General features: G+C 34.5%; 1 protein-coding gene across 23 annotated transcripts in view; it reads right to left on the reverse strand.

The window, feature by feature from the left end:
- Window positions 1–26,132, reverse strand: part of HDAC9 (histone deacetylase 9) — a 1,013,161-nt gene that overhangs the window by 67,824 nt on the left and 919,205 nt on the right. For all 23 annotated transcript variants that reach the window (XM_077856623.1, XM_077856624.1, XM_077856625.1 and 20 more), the window contains one exon: window positions 2,874–3,007. In XM_077856623.1, coding sequence (XP_077712749.1) covers window positions 2,874–3,007 — 134 coding nt within the window. The remainder of the gene's footprint in view (window positions 1–2,873; window positions 3,008–26,132) is intronic.

A 26,132-nucleotide genomic window follows, 5' to 3' on the forward strand; every position in this document is an offset into this window, starting at 1 on the left:
TGATTAAAAACTCTCAACAAATTCAGTATAGAAGGAACATACCTCAACATAATAAATAAGCTGACACCATACTCTAAGATCAAAAACAAGACAAGGATGCCCACTTTTGCTACTTTTATTCAATATAGTATTGTAAGCATGATCTAGAGCAATTAAGCAAGGAAAAGAAATAAAAGACATCCAAACTGGAAAGGAAGAAGAAAAACTGTCTCTATTTACAGATGATATGATATATATAGAAAACCCTAAAGACTCCACCACAAAACCATTAGAATTAATTTAAAATTTTAGTAAAGTGGAAAAATGCAAAATCAACATAAAATACTAGTTTTATATACCAACAATAAACTATCTGAAGAAGAAATAAAACCACCCCATTTAAAATGGTATCATAAACAATAAAATACTTAGAGATAAATGTATCCAAGGAAGTAAAAAGTCTATGCACCAAAAACTGTAAGATATAGATGAAAAAAACTGAAGAAGACACATATAAATGGAAATATATCCCATGTTATGGATGAGAAGAGTTAATATTATTAAAATATTCATGGCATGCCTGGGTAGCTCCTGGTTAAGCATCTGCCTTTGGCCCAGGTCATGATTCCTGGATCCTGAGATGGAGCCCCATGCTGGGCTTCCTGCTCAGAAAGAAGTCTGCTTCTTCTTCTCCCTCTACCCCTCCCCTCACTCATGCTGTCTTTCAAATAAATAAATAAAATCTTTTTAAAAAATATTAATATTACCCACGGCAATCTATAGATTCAATGCAATCTTTATCAAAAGGCAATTTTTACAGAAATAGAAAAAATATTCTAAAACTCATATGAAACCACAAAGACCCCAAACAGATGAAGGAATCTGGAGAAAGAATAATAATGCTAGAGTCATTACACGTCTTGATTTCAAATATACTACAAATAATCAATGTAAAATGTATGGTACTGGCATTAGAAAGACACACAGATTAGTGGAACAGAAGAAAAGACCCACATAAACTCATACACATATGGTAAATTAATCTTCAACAAAGGATCTGGGAATATACAAGGGAGGAGGGAATAGTCTCTTCAATAAATGGTGTTGGTAAAACTGAACAGCCATCCACAAAAGAATAAAAATGGACCCCTATCTTACATCATACACAAAAGTCAATTTAAAATTGATTAAAAACTTAAATGTAAATGTGAAACCATAAAACTCTTAGAAGAAAACTTAAGGTGTAATCTCCTTGACATAAACCTTGGCAATGGTTTTTTTTTTTTTTTTTTTTTTTTTGATCTGACGCCAGAAGTAAAGGCAACAAAAGCAAGCAAGCAAGCAAACAAACAAACAAAGTGGGACTAATCAAGCTTAAAAGCTCTGCACAGCAAAGGTGAATAAAATGGTAACCTATGGAATTGAAAATATTTGCAAACTATATATCCAATACGAAGTTAATATCTAAAACACACAAAGAACTAATACAACTCAATAGCAAAAAAAAAGGCACCCCCCCCAAAAAAAAAATGAACAAAAGGCCCAATTAGATGTTTTTCCAAAGAAAAAATGTAAATGGCCAACATGGAAAGGTGATCATCAATATTAGTAATCATCAGGAAACTACAAAACAAAAACCTCAGTATTATCAAAAAGAAAAGAGATAAATGCTGATGAAATGTGGAGAGCAGGAAAAATTAGTGCAATGATGTTGGAAAGGTAAGATGTACAGCCACAAAGGAAAACAGTAGGTGATTCCTCAAGAAACTAAAACTGCATATTTTATGACATATGATCCAGCAATCTTACTTCTGGGTATATAATTCCAAAGGAAACAACAGCAGTCTTGTAGAGATAGCTGTGCTCCAATGTTTAATGCAGAATTATTGACAATAGTCAAGATATGGAAACTACCTAAATGTCCATCAACAACAGTTAAGTTGATAAGGAAAATGTGGTATATATAAGTGTATGTATATACATACAATGGAATATTATTCAATATTTTAAAAAGTAGGAAATCTTGTCATTTTTGACAACGTGGATAAATCTGGAGGGCATTATGCTAAGTGAAATAAGCCAGAAAGATATAAAAATTGCATGGTATCACTTATGTGGGTCCCCACCCCCAATAAAATTAATTGAATTCATAAATACAGAGTAGAATAGTGGCTGCCCAGGGTTAAAGGGGTGGGAGGGAATAAGGAGAGGTTGGTAGAAGTTTTTAAACTTTCAGTTACAAGATGAGTAAGGTTTGAGGATCTAATGTGTAATATGATGACTGTAGTTGACAATACTGCATTATATAATTAAAATTTGCTAAGAAAATAGAATTTAAGTGTTCTTGCCAAATGAACAAACAGACAAAATGTAAGTATGTGAGGTTATGAATGTGTTAAATTAATTTTATACAGGGAATCAGTTTACAATGTATGCATATATCAAATCATCACATTGTACACTTTAAATGTATTACAATTTTATTTGTCAACTACATTTCAATAAAGCTAAAAAAAATGTAAAAGCTTTACTTTCTCCCTTGATCTAACATAATCCTATGGAAAGTCTCAAGAGAAATTTTCTTTGAGTTATTTGTTTTTCAGTGTTTAAATGCTTATTAGCTGGGACAATATATAAAGATTTTCTTCACCCAAGAGTTACTTATTTATTGAGTATGCAAATAACCTGATTGAAGGAAGTGCAGTGGATTAACTGGACAAAAGTTATACCATGTAACAAGAGTACATGTAAACTCCTAGAAGTTTACCTTCTTTGTTAAAATTGTAAGAGCAATACTCTGCTTTCTGATTATGTGGGATTAAAAAAATAAGTATATGGATGCATACATCACTAGTTCTTTAGTGCTACTTTTGTAAACTTTTAATTTTTTTTACCTCATTTCCTAAAAGAGCATTTACGCAGGCTTCTGATGCATCACAGATGGCTGTCAGATCATGTCCTCCTTCTAGGGCCAATACCACGTGTCCATCAGCCAATGTCATCAATTGCTTCGTCAAATGACCAAAGCCTATCATAACACAAACAGAACATTTCAAAGTATTAAATCAAAAGAGAATACTACTAGAATCTAATGTTGATTGAACTTTTATTCTGTGTGTGTCTTTTCTCAGCACCTTCCATGGGCTAATTCATTTAATACATACAATAACTTGATAAATTAGGTACTATTATTATCTATATTTTACAAATGTGGGAACCAAAATCCAAGATCCAACAACTAAGCAGTATCACAACCAAAATTTACACCAATCACTATGATTTCTCATCAGTGTATACTAGTACCTTTCACAACATATTCTATGTGTACTTGGATGAAAAATCTGAGTAGCATTTGGCAAGTGTTAATGAGGTCAATAATACATATATCAAATCAGATATATGTTTGACTTTGTTTCTTATCTCCATTATCTGTCTTACTTTATTATAAAAAGAGGTTTTTTACACATCCCTTCAAATTACTTATCACATCAGATTTTTATAGACATAATTTTGATTATGAAAGTTAATAAATGTAAAAAAAACCAATATCTATACATTCTAAAGTTTAATGGTATGAGAAACACCTGTCAACTCACTCTCTTTCCAATTTAAGGAAAATGATGTTAGAAATACTTTTAAAGCCCCTTATGTACTTCTATTAATATCTTTCCTCCACTCTGCAGGAAATTAGGATCCTGACTTTGTGTGATATTTCCTTTGCTTTATTTTGTTTAATTTTTTTGAACTTTATAAAAGTGATTTGATATTTTCACAACTTGCTCTTTGCATACAACATCTTGTTAGATCATCTCTGTTGATAAAAGTAGCAATAGTTCTTTGCTATCTAGTAGGCCATAGCATGAGTATAAAAGAACTTGTTTACCCAATCTCTTGATGAAAGATATTTGCATTTTTTTGTTATTACCAAACCCCAGTGCTTTATTACAAACAATGCCTTCATGAATGTTTTTATAGCACTCTTTAGTTCACGTGTGCAACAGTGGAGTAAAATCATTGTGGCTTAAAATCTGCTAAATAATACCAGATTATTTCTAAAAGGCTACAACCAATCCATTCTGAGAAGTGGCATATATAAAAATTTCCATTTAGTTATGTCCTTACCAATATTTGGTATAATTTACCAAGCGAGTGAATAATGGTTTTAATGGCTTTTTATTGTGGCTTCATTCAGTTTTAAGAGGGACCTTTCTTTTTTATTATTTTTAAATATTTTATTTATTTACTCATGAAAGACAGAGAGAAAGAGAGAGAGAGAGGGAGAGACACAGGCAGAGTGAGAAGTAGGCTCCATGCAGGAAGCCCAACGTGGGACTCCATCCTGGGTCTCCAGGATCACACCTTGGACTCAAGGTGGCGCTAAACCTCTGAGCCACCTGGGCTGCCCAGGAGGGACCTTTCTATTTCTACTTTGAATTAAAGGTTTTTTTATAAATGGTTGTTAAATTTGTTTACACCAAAATGAGATTTTTTTCTCCTAAAATTTCATAGTGTTGTGTTACATTAATTAATGTTTCTAACATTAAGCCATCATTGAATTTATGGAGAAAAATAAGCTTGATTGTGATGTAATTATCTTTTTTGCACACAACTGGATTTGTTTTATTAGTGCTTTGTTTGGGATTTTTTTCACCTATGTACATGAATGCAGTTAATCTATAATTTTCCAGTCCTGTATTGACCATGTTGAATATTGATATGGTAAGAATCTCCTTTTTCCATTATATGATTCTAGAAAGTTGAGTAGAAATCTCCTCTACAACCATTTGAGCATTGTGTTTTTTTTGAGGAAGATTGAATTTCTTTAGCAACTATAGGACTACTCATGCTTTCTCTATCTTCATAAGTTATATTTCTTAGAAATTTATTTAAGTGTTCAAATTTATTGAAATAGAGTTGTTTATTTATTATCTTATTTTAGAATTCCAATTAGATGTATGTGGTTATTGTTATTGTATTCTCAATGTCTCTTAAGGTTTATTTCATTTTTTTGTCTCTTTCTGTCCTGAATTATATGTATTTTTATTTCAGATCTAATTTCCAGCCTTTCTTCGCATGTGTCTTATCTACTATTTAACATTTCTATTGGTATCTTCATTATAGTGATTATACTGTTCAATTCCAAATGCTCTATTTAGTTAGATTTCATAACTTCTTAGTTATTTTTATAGTTTCTTACTATTTGCTCATGTTTTTATTTCTTCCTTTTATTTATCAATAATTAATTTACATTCTGTATCTGTTATTTGAAATCTTTATGACCTAATATTACTATTTGTTATTTCTGCTGAATCATCCTCATGATGTCTTAATTCTCCTCTGTTTTATTATTATTATTATTATTATTATTATTAAGCTCATATACATTGGAGCTTCCTATGTGAGAAGTTTTCGAAACTTAAACTGAATTTGAGATCTATTTTTGAAACCTGGGTTAAGTGTGATTTTATTTGCCTCTACAGGATGACTGTGATAGTACCATTTAAGATAAATTTTAAACTCTTAGGTTTCAGGGACTTTTTTTAATGTAGTTATCGTAAATGTGGACCCGAAAACCTGACTGCAATTCTCATGTAAAAAAAAATGAGGCTTCCCCCCATTTTCTTTTCAATATTTTGAAAATCCTTCTATTCATAGCCCTAGCTAAGATAGATTTGTTGTTTTAATTCAGCAGTATTTCCTCTTCCATTCACCCTTTTTGTTAGAGTTGCCTCTTTCTTATTCCTTTCTTTATGCTGGTCTCTAATCAAAACTTTTTCCATCATAGGCCCAAGGCTTTGACTCCCTTTTCCAGTATGCAGTAGTAATTAATGTACAACCTTTATCCAGCTGGAGATTTTGGATAGCCAAGGGTAGCCAACAACTATAGGATTTGTTAATCTCCTTTGATCTTTTTGGAAGTCATTCATGAATTTTAAAAAGTAGTTTTGATACCTTTATGTAGAAGTGTTTCAGGATAGATAGACTTTCATACTGCCAAATGTAAATGTCTCTCATTCAACATTAAAAAAAATTAACATTGCATCCAACTTGCCCAATTTCAAGGACATTTGCAAAAAAAAATAAGTGAAAGTAAATAATGTGTTCAATATGGCATTGCATTTTTTAATATGTTTAAGGAACTTACAAGGAATAATGTTTAATTTTAAATCAATTATATTTTTAATAATTAATAACTTTTATTTTTTAGAGCAGTTTGGGTTTAAAGAAAAACTGAGCAGAAAGTACAGAGAGTTTCCATTCACCTGTCATTTCCTCTATTACTAATATCTTACATTAGTGTGGTACATTTGCTACAGTCGATGAGCCAGTATTGATATATTATTGATAATAAAAGCCAATGTTTAGGATTTACTGTTTGTGTTGTATGGTTTTGTGGGTTTTTACGAATGCATAATGTCATGTACCTACCATTATAGTATCATATATTTTGTTTCACTGTCCTTTTTTTTAAGATTTTATTTATTTATTCATGAAAATACATAGGAGAGAGAGAGAGAGAGAGGCAGAGGGAGAAGCAGGCTCCATGCAGGGAGCCTGATATGGGGACTCGATCCTGGGTCTCCAGGATCACGCCCTGGGCTGTAGGCAGCTCTAAACCGCTGAGCCACCTGGGCTGCCCATTGTTTCACTGTCCTAAAAATCCTATTCTCAACCTATTCATCCTTCCTCTCCACCCCTCCACACTTGCAAATCAATAACATTTTTGTTTTCATAGTTTTGTCATTCATTTTTCAACGTTTACATTAATTCAAATTTTTCTGCTTCTTGTATTATCCATTCTACAGTATAAAGGACATTATTTCATTTCCCCTCAATTGTGTGGTGCTTATAATACTTAGGGTATTTCTACATCCATAAAAATGTGAAAGAATAATCTTAAATATGGAAGTGCATGCCCTGCAAGACTGACTGGGCTACTTTCAAGGCTGATCTCTTCTTCTCCATAGCATTGTGGCTCTGCGAAAGGAATTCTCAAAATAAAGTTGATAGAACTAAATGAAAACCTATAAAGTTGTGAAACAATGAGATCTCAAAACTAAACTAAGTTGCTTCCATTTTGGAAAAATAGAATAATATATTCTTAATCCTTGGAATGCACTGAGATATTCATCCAATAAACCATAACTGTCCAGAATTTCAGTATTGCTCTAGCACTTGAGGTTAGCCAGAAACAAAATTTTACTTCCTCACTACCTTGAAGTACTTCATTGTTGATTCTACCCACTTAGCTAATATTTTGATAGAAGTCAAAATAGTCATTTATAATTACTCTATATTTCTTTTTTTTTTTTAAAGATTTTATTTATTTATTCTTGAGAGAACAGAGAGAGAGAGAGGCAGAAACATAGGCAGAGGGAGAAGCAGGCTCCATGCAGGGAGCCCGATATGGGACTCGATCCCGGGACTCCAGGATCATGCCGTAGGCCGAAGGCAGGTGCGAAACTGCTGAGCCACCCAGGGATTCCCCTAATTACTCTATATTTCTAAATAGTTTTCAAAAATTATCCTACAAAGATTTTTAAAAATAGATAAAAAGTGTTTTCAAGCACTATAATATTTCTTTTTATGAACCTCATGATGATATCAAATGGAGTTTTCATGGGCCACTTATGGGGATGACCACACTAAACTCCCTACCTTCTTACATGATTACTATAAAAAGAATGCTAAACTTTCAGAAGATGTGTATGGCAAAGTTTTGATCTCTAATGGTTAGAAATATTAAAAGTTAATAGCACATAGTAACTGTTCCATTCCAGAAAATAAAAAAGCAAGAAATACTCTTAATACTCAGAGGCAAATAGGCAAATATTTCTGCTAATCATATTGTTAAATATTCAGAAGAGTTTTTCCTATAACTCTAAACCAGGACTATAATGAGAACTTAAACATATAATAATAATAAATCAAGGCAGTATGCCATATCTTTCATAGTAAACGTTCCTAACATTTGAGAATTCAATTATCTAAAGTCATTATTGAGCAGATCAAATCACACAGACTTAGAAAAAGAGAAAGAGAAAGAAAGTCTCAAATCTGATTTAAGTTCACTCTTACCCCTGGAAAAAAAGTCCCATAAAATACCAAATTTAGATGGGATAGTAAAAAGTAAAAGGAAAGAATGGAATGAAGCTAATCTTTGATCTCTATCCAAATTCCTCTTTCTTCTACCTACAGGGTTTATTTCCATTCACATGTTACCCATGTGATTTTTGAGCCACAGATTGAAGCAGCTGAACTTTTGAGTTATGCTTGCACAAAAGATTCAAGTGAAATAAAGAAATGAATATCTACAAGGCCTGTGCCCTCTTCCAATCAAAGTAAGGAACTCAAGAATAACTTTAGTTTTTAACCTGAGTTCTACTGTGTCCATTACTCCTGTACATATATATGGGGTATTTGAAAAGCCAAGCATGGCTATTAATGTCAAGGTATTATTTTCTAGGACATGTGAGATAAAAGTTTCAGTGGGGTGTATGTGAAACATTTTTAATAGGCATAATTGCAAGTTGGATTTAAAGTTTTTACTACAAAAGGCACAAAAGCCCACCCTGCTTGTTACAATAAACTTAACCTGAACAGTTGAAAAATTATAGTGAAGCATAACTAGCAATTTGTTTTCAGGATGGTTGGAGTGTCCTGAGTGTGAGGGCTTATGGGAAAAAAATGATCAAGTGGAAAAACTATCTATATAACATGTTGCATCTTGGGCTAAAGCAATCATCAAATATGGTGATGGAACTAGGTTCTGAAGGTCCATATATACCTTTAGCTTCTGGATTATTTTGGGAGTGGGAGTAGAGCTTAGGGAGAAGCCTGTGGAGTAGCAACATGGGCACACTCAGGGTAGTCACTGAAATTGGTATATATCTACTGAAAATCAGATTTGGCAGTCTTTTCTATTACTTTTGCACTGACTAGGATGGAATTCTGTAAGAAATACTTTTTTTCAAAGTGAAATTTGGCACCTTACACTCTTTTGAGGAAATCTTCCAGAATGAGGCATTAACGAAATGCTAACACTACTATACTACTGCCACTACACTAGAGGAATCCTCTGTGCAGCCTGGTTGTTTCAGAAAGCATTAAATTAATTTAATTTAATCAGCATTAAATTACAAGTATGAGAAGGAAGCTACATTGTAACAAGTCATTTCTTTTCATGAACAAACAGAGCTGAAGTGGTAACTACCAAGAATGGGACACCATTGGGGAAGAGAATTGGAAGGGCATTTTCAGTTAGAAATTCTCTGTTTAGTTCTGTTGGTTTACTAGAAGCAAATGTAATTTTTTGTTTCTGAAAAGAATTACAAAGTAAGTTGTAAATATGGTCGTGGTTCAAATTATCAGTTTCAATTAGATTTCCTGATATTCTATGGGGTATTACTTCTGGCTAGAAGTCATATTGTGTTAGCATTTTTTTAAGTTCAGAAAAGCTGTTTGAAATGAAAAATCGCTCAAAGAAATCTCAATAATTAAACTTTAGATATGTATTTATTTTTAAAAAGATTTTATTAATTCATGAGAGACAAAGAGAGAGTGACTGAGACATAGGCAGAGGGAGAAGTAGGCTCCCTACAGGGATGTAGGACTCCATCCCAGGACCCCGGGATCATGAGCTGAGCCAAAGGCAGATGCTCAACCACTGAGCCACCCAGGTGCCCCACTTTAGATATGTATTTAATAACTAAGTTATGGGCAAAAAAAGGATTCATCCTTCAAAACGGTATGTCTCAAACACTTCTATCTGATGTTTCCCAAATAGTTCCCAGGGTATAGTCATACTGAGAAGAAACAACACTAACTAGCTTTATTTTAATTTCCACTAATAAAAAAAACTGTTTTGGAAACCAAAATTAACACAAATTCAATGTAGAATATTTGGAAAATAATGAATAAATAGTAAATAAAATAAAATAAAATAAAATAAAATAGCAATATATATAGTTATATATTATATAAGTGTATTTTCTTATAGTTAATAAATAATAAAATAATGAATAGCAATAAAATAATTGTAATGTTTATAACAGTAAATCCACAGTCCTACTAACCAAAGATTTGCCAATTCTCCTTTTGTGGTATTTCATACTTTTTGTTTTTGTGTATTTTAAAAATAAATATCATAATTTTTTAACTTAAAATTATCTCTAGTGGGAAACATTTTTCAAATCCTCACAATATTATTTTAAACATATTAATATGCCAATCAATTCTATTTTTATATATTTGTTACTAGGTTTTCAGTTTTGTATATGATTGCAAATAGTATCCTCTTGTATGGTTAAAGTGGCCACTTTATTTATTTATTTATTTACTTATTTATTTACAAAAAATCTTATTTATTTATTCATGAGAGACACAGAGACAGAGACATAGACAGTGGGGTCCTCGCAGAGAGCCCAATGTGGGACTCTATTCCTGGACTGCGGATCACACCCTGAACCAAAGGCAGAGGCTCAATCGCTGAGCCTCCTAGGCATCCCAAAGGGCCACTTCATATCAGCATTTATTTGATGCTAGTGTTATGTATTATTTTATAATCGAAAGAGGCCTATTTTTAAAATTAATTTTTCTTTCTTATCAGTTACGAGATTATAATAGCAGTGCATATAAAGGCAAAATGGGAACAAAGTTCCGATACTCTATATACTCCATTCTTTTAGAACCTAGATGTATTCAGCAATGCCTGTTGTGGATAACTGAAACATTATTATAAAAGACCAGGGAAATGAGAGATACTCCCAGATAGCCTATTTCTCTTATGAAATTACAAAAACGTTGAATTGGAATTCTCTAGGGAAGTTAAGATGAAGGAATTCTGTTGTACACCGAAGAGGGACTTCTCTCCAACCTACAATTTAGTTGCCATTGTTATTTTGTCATCCTGTAATAGATTAGACTCTAGAATCAGCAACCAATTGCCAGAGAAAGTACCTGGGTCATAATTCATTGGATTAATACAGAGATAGACACACACACACTCTCTCTCTCTCTCTCTCTCTCTCTGTCTCTCTCTGTCTCTCTGTCTCTCTCTCTCACACATACACACAGTAAATAGACACAAAGGCACTGATTCTAGACAGGTCATTTTACTTCTACTTATATTAATCTCTTAACTTTGTTGATGTCAGTTTCCCATTCACTGCAAGTGTTTTTCCACTATTATTTTTTGTCTGTTGAGGAAAGTTTCAACTAAAAACAAAAACAAAAAGAAAAACAAGCCCCCCAAATCCAGGAATGACAGAGGCAATCTTCACACCCATACCCATTCAGAAGAGGTAGCAGAGTGAAAATCAGCAGTAGTGACATTCTCTTCGAAATACTGACATCTACTATATTATTAATTTATATCATTCTTGTAACTCTTTCTGATATAGTTAAAAAGTCTCAATAACAATTTATTCATATTTCTCACAGCTTAGTTTCATTTGGGCCTGAAATACTTGTGAAGACTTCATTGCAGATTCAATACAGTAGGGATTAAAGGAGACACTTTTGTCCCATTTTAATTTGAAATTTAATTTTGCTTATCCACTGGCCTAATCTCTATAGTTATGTCCAGAAGGGATCACTGAAGAATGCACATACAGCGAAGTATAATTATAAAAACTGTAGCCATTTTCCTCTATAAACTCCTTCATCATTAAATTGCCATATTGTTCTTTGGGAAAATGCAGTCAAACTCAAGTTGAGAGAGAAGTTTGGGTAGCATGTGGCTGTCTCATGTATTGTGAGACTCTAGCAGGACTTCAAAGCAGAATCTGATTGTTACAGATGGGAAGAATGCTTTCCACAGAAATACCTTTTTAAGACTCATAGTGCTGTAATTCATATGGTAGGCACTTGTGATTCATTCCTGATGATGTTGGGATCATTTAACTCACAAAACCATTGTCGCTACCATAAAATCCTTTCATCTGTAGCCAAAAAAGTTTATTTCATGCAAATGAAAATTTTTCATTAAAGTATCACCTTAATAATGGGCAAAGATATATATTTTCTGGTCATGTTTAAAATGTAAATTTATGAACATATTCTGAAGATTCATTTCATATTAAGATCTTTATTTATTTGATGTCCTAGGACTCTTTCCAAGTTCATTGAAACCGGAAATCAAATTTAGAAGAAATATGGAGATTATTATCATTAAATCTTTCAGTTGGCTTATTTTAAGCAGCCCTATAAATATTGCATATGTTTTAAAGAAGGTACTTTCAACTATAGTCAAAATTCCTTTGCTGTTCCAGTCAGTTATGGTCAAGGAGGTGAGTTTATATTCTCAGCATCTTTTGAAAAAAAATGAAGTTGGTTTTTATCTTAAAGTCTGAGGAAACAGAATACTTCAATGCCATTATTTTTGGAAAACATTTGTTCTGAAGAACTCCTGAGAATAAGATGGCAAAAAAGGTTGACAGGCATTTTGATTATCCATCCATTCATTCATTGATCCATCCATCCATCATCCCCCATCTATGATCTACCTATAAATCAACATTTACTAAATTCCTACTATGTGCCATAGTTTTATATATAAATCTGATACTTGAAATAGATATTTGAATCTCAGTTTTTTCACCTGTAAATATAATGAAGGATTAATTATTCTGGGCAGCCCCAGTGGCCCAGCGGTTTAGCGCCGCCTTCAGCCCAGGGTGTGATCCTGGAGACCTGGGATCGAGTCCAACGTCAGGCTCCCTACATGGAGCCTGCTTCTTCCTCTGCCTGTGTTTCTGCCTCTCTCTCTCTCTGTCATAAATAAATAAATGAAATCTTTAAAAAAAGGATTAATTATTCTGTCTCACAGATTTGAAATGAATATCTAATCATATGAAGGTACCATAAAAAAATAAGCACCTACATCAAACAGAGCCTGTCTCATAGCACTTTTTATCTTTTTTTTTTTTTTACTTTTTATCTTTTTTAATAAAGGATTTTAAACATGGAATTTTAGATCTAGAAATGAATTTTAAGATTCTATATTCCAATATTTTCATTTTAAGGATGAGGAAACTAAGACCCAGAAAGGTGAATTATAAAGGCAAACAGTTGACAATATAGTTGGGGCGAGAACCCAAAACTCTCAGTGAGTGCATTTCTTACATTCAGCCAACTCAATAGATATTAATACTGCTCATATTTTTAGACATGATTTCTAGTTCAAAAGGAACTTTAAAAAGAGTTCCTAGATACCAAATTGCTTTCACAAATCATTGCTTTGGTGTGTTAAGTGTAAACAAACCAGAAACATGTGAATTAAATTTCCCTTAAAATACACAAATATAAAACCAGTTAGGAAAAAAAAATCCCTAGAAAATGCTTTTGGACATCATAGGACCATTTCTTCCTACCCCTCAACAATATTTTTTGCCAAACCCCAATTGCAATTTGATTTGCCAATCACTAGTTTTTACTGCTGTTTTCAATAATGCATCAAACACATGGGATCTATTCTCTCACCAATGTTCATGCATAATTGACCAAGTGGGATGGAACAAGAGCAGAACAGACTTATGCTAAGCAATGATGATCCCATTAAAGTAGCTTGCACTACTCAAAATCAACCAGTATTTACTGAGCACATACTGTAATAACAGCTAGGGAAATACATGGATAAGTAACATATACTTCCTGCCTTCAAGGAACTAAAATATAAGAGGTATGCATGGAGATAGGTAAAATTTAACATATAGAAAGATAATTGTTTATTTTATTTTATTTTTTTTTATTTTTTTAAATTTTTATTTATTTGTGACAGTCACAGAGAGAGAGAGAGAATGAGGCAGAGACACAGGCAGAGGGAGAAGCAGGCTCCATGCACCGGGAGCCTGACGTGGGATTCGATCCCGGGTCTCCAGGATCGCGCCCTGGGCCAAAGGCAGGCGCCAAACCGCTGCGCCACCCAGGGATCCCGATAATTGTTTATTTTAAAACATACTTTTAAATAAAGCTTAATAGATGAAATATATCTGCTAAGAGGAAACTCAGAAGATAATAGACATAAATAGAGATAAAGAAAATAACATTTGCAGTGTTACATATTTGTCTATCTTTTCTTCAGCTTCCCATTTATGACACAGGAATAGTAATATTGATTAGTTTCCCCAAAGTAATGTCTGTAAAATGCATCCATCCAGTACTTGACACACAGGCAGTATCAGTAACTATTACTTCCTCATCTTAAGCCATTAGCCCTCTTAATGATTTAAAAGCTCTATTAAATAAATAGGTAATGTCTTCTAGATGGTATTTTTCTTTCATTTATTTAGTTTTTCAATTAGTAAACCTAGTTCTAGAATACTCAAGTATGCTGACATAGGATCATACATATTGTAGCTCCAGAAAGCAAGATGCAGAAGAGTAAGTCTGGTGGACAGGAACTGATATTTCCAGACAATCCTGCTTTTTAAAATTTATTTCAAAATATTAAATTGCTAAGAATTGATTAACACTTGGAGATCTAACATACATACAGCTTGATACATGGTAGGAGTACAGTACATGTTTATTGACAGAATGAGTGAATTTGGAATGAACATATTCAAGTTTACTTGATTGCATTTAAATTAGTAAGGTAGGCAAAATTCTGAGAATGACCTTGAATAACTCTAATGACTCTTGCACTTGTATAATCCTCTTCTTTTTTAGTGCATAGGTTGGTATGGTTACACTCATGCAGTATTGCAAAAGGATTTTTAAGTTGAATAACTAAACCAAAAGGGAAATTTGGGACAGTGTTTAGCACAAAGGAGGTGGATATATAACCTAATCACACGAATCCCTTAAAAACAGAGTTTTCTCCAGCTGGCCCCGTAAGGGAAAGTTGGAGAGATAGATTTGAAGGATAGGAAGGACTGATGTATCATTATTGGTTTGAAAACGGAGGGCATCATGTAAAAAGGAATATTGGTAACTTTTAGCCACCAAGGAAAGGGGGACCTCATTTCTGTAAGTGCAAGGGACTGAATTTCAGCCAGCAACCTGAATGAACTCAGAAGAGGATTGTTTCTTAGAATCTTCAGAATAAGGAACCAGCGTGGCTCTTATATCAGCTTTGTGAGACCTGAAGCAGAGAACTCAGTAGTATCTCCCTAGATTTGTGACCGTAGAACCATGAGGTAATTAATGGGTGGTGTTTTAAGCTACTAAATTTTCATATATTGCTGAATGTACTGCAGGTCTAAGAAAGCTGAAACTATAATTATGGCCACTACAAAAATTAGAAATTCTGAAATATTTATCCTGTGCTAGGTTATTGGACTTTGTAGAGATGTTTCATCCAATTCTCACACCAACCTCATGAGGTAAAAATAGAATAATTCTACATTGCACAGGGGATTTAGGATGCTGCTTGTGCTGAGTTTAAAAGATGAGTAGCTCAAAAAAAAAGATGAGTAGTTGTTGACTGAACATGGACAGGCTATTTCATCAGCAGAGCCTCATAAATGTGGGTACTGTTTGATTAATCAAATTGTATAGATAATAACCTCCAAGTCGAGGGAAGAATATCAGACATTCTATAGAGGAACAAACAAAAAGAAGTTGAGTAACTTTCCCGAGTTCACACAACTAGAATAAAGTAATGTCAGGACCCAAACCCAAAAATATCCAAATGATTTTGAAAAGCATGATTACTTTTCACTTGGAAGATGAGGTAACCAATGTGTGTCACTATGTGCCAGAAGTATTCAACTTTCTTCACTAATTGCCAAACTATTTTCTCCATTAAGTGCCAAGAGCCAGTATACTGAGGAACAAGATAAGTACCTTGACAATATCTGAACAAAACGTTCATTTATCTCGGAAAGATGGATTGTTGGGAAACAAAAGGGTTGTGATGAGTTTTCATGTGTGATGAGATTCTTCAAATAAATTTGCTGCTGATTTCTATTATTACCTTGAACCAAAGCCAAAATCTGTGGGTCATTCTATTTTTTTTAGGTATGTATGTATGTATGTATTTATGACAGAAGGAGAGACACACAGACAGAGGGAAGAGCAGGCTCCCCACAGGGAGCCCAATGTGGGATTTGATCCTGGAACCCCAGGATCTAGCCATGAGTTGAAGGCAGGCCCTCTACCACTGAGCCACCCAGATGTTTCAGTGGGTCACTCTATTTAAAAGAACATGAGAACTTCACTCCTGGATGAACCTGAATTTATGTAGATTAGGTGATCTTTCTCAAGCAGAGAGATTTCTAAAATTGTAAACTCTTCTAAAGAAGGAAGGGCTTGTTAAAGATGTACGATCATTGGCCACATCTGTCTGGCTGGAAAAGTTTGGCCACTGTAAGACTTTTCTAATTAATATATCTTGTAGTCAAGGAATTCTGGGAGGTCTTACACGGCTTAAAGAGTGTACAAGTTAGGAGAAGCCTCTGAGCATAGATAAGTAGACATGTCACCAGAAAACTCTAGGCTCACTGACATAGAAAGGTAGGCTCAAAATACCAGTCATCTAACCACCTGTCATTGATTTTTTACAACTTTGAGGATTAAATTCAAAGCCTTCAAGATATGGTCTCTCTCTAGCCCCATCTTATGCCATTCTTCCAAATTTAGTCTTTCCTTGACTTAGAGTTATGATCTATACAATTTGATTGATCAAATGGTACATTTGATGAGCTTCTGCTGATGAAATACCCTGTTCAAGTTCAGTTAATCCCTAATCATCCCAGTTAATCCCTAATCATCTTTTAAATTCAGCACAAGCAGCATTCTAAGCCCCATGCACAATGTAGAATTATTCCTATATGCCCCTTTCTACCTATTGCTACCTATATACTCATTAATTTGTGAGTTTACTGTACCAGGGTGTAAACAGGGACCATGTCTTGCCTGACTTAGTATATCCATTGCCTACTAGAGTGCTGAGCACTCTCATTATGTTAATTAAATGAATGATATAGATAGTATAGAGACATAAAGCTGACATTATGGATCTGGCTGAATGTGTGATGATAGCTAATTTATATAAAACTTATGGAGGGTAGGCTCTGATATAAATACTTTAAAACTTACTTAGTGCTCAACTGTCCCTTACCCCCAAAACAAATAGAAAAAAAAATTATTACCACTATTGCCACTGTGGATATAACAAAACAAACACAGAGAGGTTAGGTAAATCGTAAAAGGTAAAACAGCACAGGTAGGATTTGAACCCTCTCACTCTGGAGTCCCTGCTTTTAGAACATAATACTCAATTTTGTGGATGCAAAGTCCAGATGATACAGGCATACCTTGGAGATATTGTGGGTTTGGTTCCATACCACTGTAATAAAGTGAGCTAAATGAATTTCTTAGTTTTCCAATACACATAAAAATGATTTTTACACTATGACTGTAGTTTATTAAGTGTCCAATAGCATTACGCCTAAAAAAAAGCAATGCACATAACTTAAGTAAAAATATTTCATTACCAAAAAATTCTAACAACCAACTGAGCTTCAGACTTTACATTTTTGCTCATGGAGGCTATTGCCTGGATGTTGATAGCTGCTGACAGATGGGGGTTGCTGAAGATTCGGGTGGTTTGGCACCCAAATTTTGTGCATCAACGGGATCTTCCTTTTGCAAATGGATTTCTCTGCAGTATGTGGTGTTTGACAGATTTTACCCACAGGAGAACTTCTTTCAAAACGGGTGTCAATCCTCTCAAACCCTGTGGCTGCTTTATCAACTGATATATGTAGTATTCTGAATCCTCTGCTGTCATTCCAATAATCTTCACAGCATCCTCAGCAGGAGAAGATTCCATCTCAAGAAACCACTTTCTTTGCTCATCCATAAGAAGGAACTCCTCAACTATTCAAGTTTTATCACGAGGTTGTATCAATTCAGTCCCATCTTCGGGCTCCACATCTAGTTCTAGTTCTCCTGCTATTTCCACCACATCTGCAATTATTCCCTCTTCTGAAGTCTTGAACCCCTCATGGTGTTCCATGAGGGTTAGAATTGACTTCTTCCAAACCCCTGTGAATATTGATATTTTCATCTCCTCCCACAAACCACAATGTTCTTTTTTTATTGAGGTTTTATTTATTTATTCATGACAGACACAGAGAGAGAGGCATAGACAGAGGCAGAGGGAGAAGCAGGCTCCCCACAGGGAGCCCAATATGGGACTTGATCCCTGGACCGGGGATCACACCCTGAGCTGAAGCCAGACACTCAACCACTCAGCCACCCAGGCATCCCAACACAATGTTCTTAATGGCATCTACAGTGGTGCATCTTTTCCAGAAGGTTTTCAATTTACACTGCCCAGTTTCATTGGAGAAATCACTGCCTATGAAGGCTGTAGCCTTATGAAAAGTATTTCTTAAACAAGAATACTTGAAAGTTGAAATTACTCCTTGATCCACAGACTGCAGGATGGATGCTGTGTTAGCAGCCAGAAAACAACATTCACCTTGTTGTATGTTTCCACCAGAGCTCTTGGGTGACCAGGTGCACTGTCAATGAGCAGTCATGTTTTGAAAAGAATCTCTTCTCTGAGCACTAGGTCTCAACAGCGGGCTTAAAGTATTCAGTAAACCATGTTGTAAACAGATGTACTGCCAACCAGGCTTTGTTCCATTTACAGGGTGTAGGTAGAGTCGATTTAGCATAATTCTTAAGGGCCCTACGATTTTCAGAATGGTAAATGAGTATCGGCTCCCACCTAAAGTCATTTGCTGCATTAGTCCCTAACCAGAGAGTCAGCCTGTCCTTTGAAACTTTGAAGCCAGGCATTGACTTCTCCTCTCCAGTTATGGAAGTCCTAGGCGGCATCGTCCTCCAACAGAAGGCTGTTTTCTGTACTATGAAATCTCTTGATTAGGGTAGCCACCGTCCTCAGTTACCTTACCTACATCTTCTGGATAAGGTGCTGGACCTTCCACATCAGCACTTGCTGTCCACCATGTACTTTTATGTTATGGTGATGGCCTCTTTCCTTAAACCTCACGAACCAACCTCTGCTAGCTTCACACTCTTCTCTGTAGCTTGGCCTCTCTTGGCCTTCACAGTATTGAGGAGAGAGTCTTGCTGTGGATCAGGCTGTGGCTTACGGGAATGTTGTAGCTGGTGTGATCTTCTGTTCACACCCCTAAAATGTTCTCTATATCAGCAATAAGGCAGTTTCACTTTCTTATCACTCACTTTTAATTTCCTTCAAGAACTTTTCCTTTGCATTCACAACTGGGCCAACAGTGGCACAAGAGGCCTAACTTTTAGCTTCTCTTGGCTTTCAACATGCCTTCCTTACTATGCTTAATCATTTCTAGCTTTTGATTTAAAGTGAGTGATGGGCAACTCTTCCTTTCACTTGAACACTTGGAGGCCATTGGAGGATTATCAGTTGGTCTAATTTCAACAGTTTTGTGTCTTAGGGATCAGGGAGGCTTGAGGAGAGGGAGAAAGATGGAGAATGGCTGTGGCTGGAGCAGTCAGAACCCACACAACATTCATCTGTTAATTAGCCACTTTATATAGGTGTGGTTCATGGTGCCCCAAAACAATTACAATAGTAACATCAAGGACCTCTGATCAAAGATTACCACAATAAATGTAATAGTAATGAAAAAGGTTGATATATTGTGAGAATAACCAAAATGTGACACAGAGACATGCAACAAGCAAATGCTGTTGGGAAAATGGTGTCAATGGACTTCATCAACACTGAGTTGCCACAAATCTTCAATTCATAATTTCACATGATCTGCTAAGTACAATAAAGGGAAGCACAGTAAAATGAGGTCAGCCTGTATTGGAGAGCAATTTTTGGAGAAAAATAAGGCAGTGAAAAATGTTATGCTCTTAAGATACACATACTATAGAAAATCTCTTTTCCTTTTTCTAAGAACAATTTAAAAAAAAGACTGGCCAGTATAGGTAGAAAATCATTTTCAAAGACTGGTGAGGAAGAGTATATGTGGAAGAAGTTCAGGTGAAAAGAAATACAACAGACCAAGGAGAAAGATCCTTCTTATCACAGGTATTTTTTACACACTATAATATTTATAAAGAATTTCATTAATTTACTTTTATACAAAGTGAAACTAGAATGCCATGTCTTCAAGGGGACTCAATAAAATAATTATAGCTAATCCATTTATTTCAGAAATATTTGTTGACAAATTGCTATGTGACAGTAACTCTGCTGGCTATTGAGGATATAGGTTTGAGCACAAGACAGTCTCTATCCTTATATCACTTATAAACTAATGTTAGTGATAGCTAACATCACCAGGCACCATGCTATGTATTTAAAATGCATTGTTATCTTATTTATTCATCATACAACTACCCAAATGGGAGAATGAGTTATAAAGAAATTAACTTGCCCAAACAACACAATCACTGGCAAAGCTAATAAAAAAACTGGATTGTTGAATTCGGGACTTGTCCTGTGTTTAAACCCAAATAATACTGAAGCACTAATTTAATGTATTAGTGCTATAGTCATAGTACCTTGTGTCTGAGTATTAATCATCAAATTTTAATAACTGTAACCCTTTCTTCTTACTCAAGCTTTGATTTACACTCATAAAAACTAATTTTCAGAAAAAGAAATATCTACTTTGATTTTTCTGATATTGTCAATTTGAAAAGAAATACATTACCACCGCCACCACTATCACTTCCTTCCTCCTACCCGCCGCGCCCGCCCCCACCAAAAAATAACTGCTTTTCAAAAAACTAACTTGTGGAACTAAGCTTGTATTTCAACTTCAGTACAGAATTAATTCATGGCAGCATTCCCCAAATTCTGGTCATATAATGATGGTCATGGCAATATTTATACCTACTATTGCCAAAAAGTTGATCCAGTAGTTTGTCCTACTTGTCTTTGTGGTTACTTCATAACTATATATATTTTTTAAATTGATACTTTCAACGAGCATAGTACCTAACATACAGTACCAAAAGTAACCTGGTGTTTTCTTCAAAAGCAAACAAACAACAACAAAAACTCCACTACTGAGTGTCAATGTATACATTTTTCACAAACAGATGCCTATAAACAAGACAGATGATAATTCATAAGAATCAGCCAAATTTCAATTTTGTTAAATGGTAGAAAACCAAATAATTCTCTTCTAAGGGATATGAGGACATGTGACTCATAGCCAAAAACATTCTTTGGAATTCTATTTCCCAAATGACCTGGGTTCTTAATTTCAAGACAAAAATACCTGATTTTAAAAGATAAGCATCTACCCTGTGGGCAAAACCAATGATTTCTCATTTTTCCTACCATAAAAAGAGATTCAGGAACTCTCTAAATTATAGGTTTCAAGCAACCATTTAATTTAGATTAAATTAAACAGCAATTGTATGTTAAATAAATACGAAATGGCTCTGAAAGTATTTGTTAAAGATTAAGAATTCTGTAATACTTGGCTTCTGTTACACATTTGTTATTGCTGATTTTTAAAATAAATCACCATTTAATTGAAATACTTAAAGAACATTTACAAAGGAAAGCACAGCATTTAGTAAAACCCGTAAGGATCTAATAAGCCCCAAAGAGTAGCTCTTTAAAAAGTAGTCCATTCTCCAACAGTGTGGCAGAAAGACTGTGGTGCAAACATGGCTAGGGTCCTATACAGACATTACAAATGCCATGATTACATTTGCCAATATGGACCCAAAATGGGTTTTGTTTTAAATATCTATCTCTATATCATCAAAGTGGTTTTGGTCTGTAGGCTATAGGTCCCATCTGCTATTAAAAAATCACTGAATGGGGATCCCTGGGTGGCGCAGTGGTTTAGCGCCTGCCTTTGGCCCAGGGTGCAATCCTGGAGACCTGGGATCGAATCCCACGTTGGGCTCCTGGTGCATGGAGCCTGCTTCTCCCTCTGCCTATGTCTCTGCCTCTCTCTCTCTCTCTCTCTCTCTCTCTGTGTGACTATCATAAATAAATAAAAATTAAAAAAAAAAGAAAAAAAATCACTGAATGAACTAAAGGTAGATGAAAATAGGAATTACCTCATATATCCATCAGACACTTGAATATAACTATCATCCTTTGGAGAAGAAAATTAAATATTCCACAGCACTGTGTGTCATGACTTTTATCTTATATTTTTTTCCTGCTTTCCCAAGTTGGAGTTAGGGGAAAATAAAGAAGCCTTCCTTTGATCATGCTAGAAGTCTTAAATCTTATGGAAGTTTCTTTGTTAATAGGCCCACTATCCAACTTTTATTATAAAATATTATCAAAACTTCAGCAGTGCAAAGATGGATGCACCTTCAGGGAAGGTGGTGGCATTTTTAGGTAAAACAGTTCAAGGCACTTAAGGTATCTGAAGGATCACAAGACTGGAATATTGAGAGAGTGAAGTAAGCTGAGGCCAGATTACAGTATCAGTAGATCAAAGATAAAAAGGAGTTTCTAGGACTTTTTGGATTAGCTGGGTATGTTTAAGAATAAATGAAGGAGCATAATCTGCTGGTAATTCTAGAATTATTAGAATGGGGAGGTCATGGACTTATTTCAACAAGAGTCTGTAATGGGATTTAGCAACTGATTTTTAGACTAAAGATAATCATAGATTCACTAGGGTAAGAGTCAAACTAGAATACTTTTGGGATATGCACCTGTTGGGTCTACTGCCCCTCCCTTAAAGTTTCAGCTCAAATTTATGACAAATAGTTAAAATGTCAGGATCTAGAAATCAACAGCCAGATCTAGAGCTAAAAAATGTGGGAATTTTATTATGATGTAACCAGTGGCATTTTTCTTATCCCAGTCATAAGTGTTATAGCTTTAGAAAAAAAGAGCAACTGGGTGCCCCAAACTACCTAACCAATAATAGATGACAAAAGAAATTTAAAGTAACTATTAAAGAAACATGGCTTTTATCGTAACTATTATGTCTCAAAAGAGTTGTGCAACTCATCATACTTTTGAACTTAAATTCATTAGAGATATTATTTATTTATTTATTTATTTATTTGAAGAGATATCCAGATGTTCTTTGCCAGCTACTTTAATCCTCCCAAGACATTTGCTGATTCTTATTGCCTAAAGAATGTTAGTTTCTAGAAAAGATTACCTTAGTCAGCCCTGTGAAGAATCAGTGACAGCACCAATGTGGCACTCCTGATTATGAATTTGGATAATCTTAACCAACTATTATAATGGGTATTCTCAAGTAAATTACAGTTCAAGTCCTCTGACCTGCTGGGTAAAGCTAATTCCCATCTCTAGGTTTTTATTTCTCTAAGGATCAAGTAGAGGGGTTGGACTAAGTCAGTATTTCTTAAAGTGAGGTTAACCTCTGGCTAAATATAATTATATGCATATTTATCAAAATGCAGATTCCTGACCTTAGTTCTCAACCAAGTTGAAATCCAAATCTCTGAGGTGAGACGCAGACTCTAAATTTAAAATAAGTCTCTCAACTGAGGTCTCAGTGCTGACTACAAAATCTTAGAAGTTCCTTCCAGCTCTGCCATTTGGTTTGATGCTTTGGTATCTTTTATAATTTTGTAATAGTCACTGATTTAAGCCCACCAAAAAACAAAACAGATCTAGTTTATTTTGTTTATCAATAAAACAAATAGGTATAAAAGTAAAAAGAATAGAATACCTTGTTACTTCAGGTAACTATTTCCATGAAATAGTATAGGAGGTAGCATTTCAACTTGCCTTTCACCTCTTCCCTGTCCTGGGATGCATCCCAACAGTCCTTTTAAGTGCTATCCCTCCTTTTCTCACTAGTGCCCATAAAATACACTTTCAAGAAGTGGGTTATCTTTATCAAGAAGCCTCAGATATGGAGGTCTCATGTCAATATTTAAATATTAATATTTGAGAAACGTATTAAAAGTGCCATACTCATTGTAATAAGAGTTATATAACTATTAATTCTGGAATCAAAAAGGACTTTTCCTCTATTTAGGAAGATTTCTCAAATGAAACTGTGTCCTGGCTCTCCCAAACTATAGTCTTAAAGGACACTATTTCACTCATATTTTGGTTACCTTGTTACTATCATTTTGGTTACTCTTATGATCAATTATAAAGAGTAAAGTGCCAACACAAAGAAAGCTTTCTGCTAATGATAAATAGGTTATATTTATAATAGGCAGTTCTTTGGAAACAATCATTTGCAAAATGACATATAAATATCCTTTTGGCTTACGTTTCTAAAGATAATAAAATTATCCCTATGCACATTGACTTTTCTTTATAATTAAGTCTTCTCATTAATCATGACTTATTCTTTATTAAGTTTTTATTGAGGGAAGTTTTCTGTGTGGTACTTGCCTCCTTATTACTATTTCAAAGTGCAAGGCCTGATTTGAATAGACATATTACATTATTAAACAGAAAGACTTGGGCTATGTTAAAATAACCAGAGAACTAGATTTAAGAGGCCATGATTCTCAATGGAAAACTTTTTAGATCCTGCGATTAAAATAAAGTTTATTAATAGGAGAACTCTGGTGATTTCCAACTGCCATCATCACTGAGCACATAAGGAAAGGGAGGTTCTTAGGACACTTCATCATTTTAACTTGCTGATTCAATCAAATAATTGGGACTACTGAAGTTTTGTTTCTGACTGAAAAATGGAGGTAGTAGAAGAATCTGTAGGGATAAATGATCCAACTGGTTGTGTGTGACTACAGTATGTAAGAATACGATAACTTTTTGGTGTGGGAAAGACAGGCAATAAATAAGAAACAGTAATAAGAAGATAGCTATTTTAGTGGCTTCATTTAGGAGCAATTTTTTTTAATAAATTAATTTTTTATTGGTGTTCAATTTACCAACATACAGAATAACCCTAGGAGCAATTTTTGATGATCATGTGAAAAAAGCATGCAATTCTTATGTCTATTCTTAACATAAGCAAATGGAAAAATTATAAATAGATGTCTCATCTAAATTTCTTAATATCTCTTGATATCAATTAATTTAATTAATTAAAATACATTAATATCTCTTAAATATACAATATCTCTTTACTGATACTCTCATTTTCTGCATCGTTAACCTTTTTTTTCTCCCCTGCATTATGAAACTGTCTTCTTAACTGGCCTTGTGCCATCACACTGTCAGGTTCTCCTCCATCCCCTTCTCCTCTAAATCTCCTTGCAAGTTCCTTTAGCTCCTTCATCCAAAAAATATGGGTTCTCTCAACATTCTGCCTTCAACACTCTACCCTCCCGCTGCAAACTGTCCATCAGTGAATCTTTTCACTGCCATAGTTATATCTATTCACTAAGTTAATACTGAGATTTCCATTAGTCCTTTCCTTTTCTAGATCTAATTCTCAATCATAAATTGCTGGTAGAGCATTTCTTTTCACATCCCAATCTAATTAACCAGGTCTAAATACTATCCATTATCCATCTTCTATAGTTTCTCCTCCAAAAATCCCCTTAACATGTATAAATGATAATGCTCAAACTACTAGGCTGGTAATCCAGGCCCCAATATGCCATATCGTCAAATTGTAATTCCTATTAGGCTTTTCTTCCAAAAAGTGCATTGGATAACAGCACAGATTTGGGAGTTTGAATTCTATTTCTCTCTCTGTCACCAGTGTCATCTCAGACATGTAGTTTAATGTCCCTGAGTCCCCATTTCTTTTTCTGTAAACTGGGGATATTAACACTTGAAGTTAAGGTAAATACATGAAAGAGTGCACTTATCTACTTAAGCACAATGTGAGGACAAAGTAAAGCCCAACAAATGGTTGTAAAGAACAAATGTGATACATTTGCTTGTGTCCTTCTTTCCATCTGCTCTTTTCTCCTCCTCTCATCTATGTCTAACTCATCATTGAAGATGGCTCCAGCAGAAATTTCCCTGATCACTACACATTTTGCCTACAGAACACACTTAACCAGATACTGTCTTTTCTTGCATATATATCTTATTTTCAACCTAATTGTAAGATGTGGAAAGAGTAATTCAACATCCCAATTTTTGGCACATCAGCCAATAAGCTAAAACAGTAGTATTTACTGAATAACCAAATGCCATTGTTCCCCATACTAACTAAAGTCCAAGGGACATTTAGATTGAGCAGTACCCATGCTTGAATCTGAGTTTTTAGTCATGACTGACTCTAAACATTGTCACATTTGAGCCAGGGAGATCAGTGCTTTGGCATTCTCTTTGC

The sequence above is a fragment of the Canis aureus genome, chromosome 18 (genome assembly GCF_053574225.1).
Source record: "Canis aureus isolate CA01 chromosome 18, VMU_Caureus_v.1.0, whole genome shotgun sequence".
NCBI lineage: Eukaryota > Metazoa > Chordata > Mammalia > Carnivora > Canidae > Canis > Canis aureus.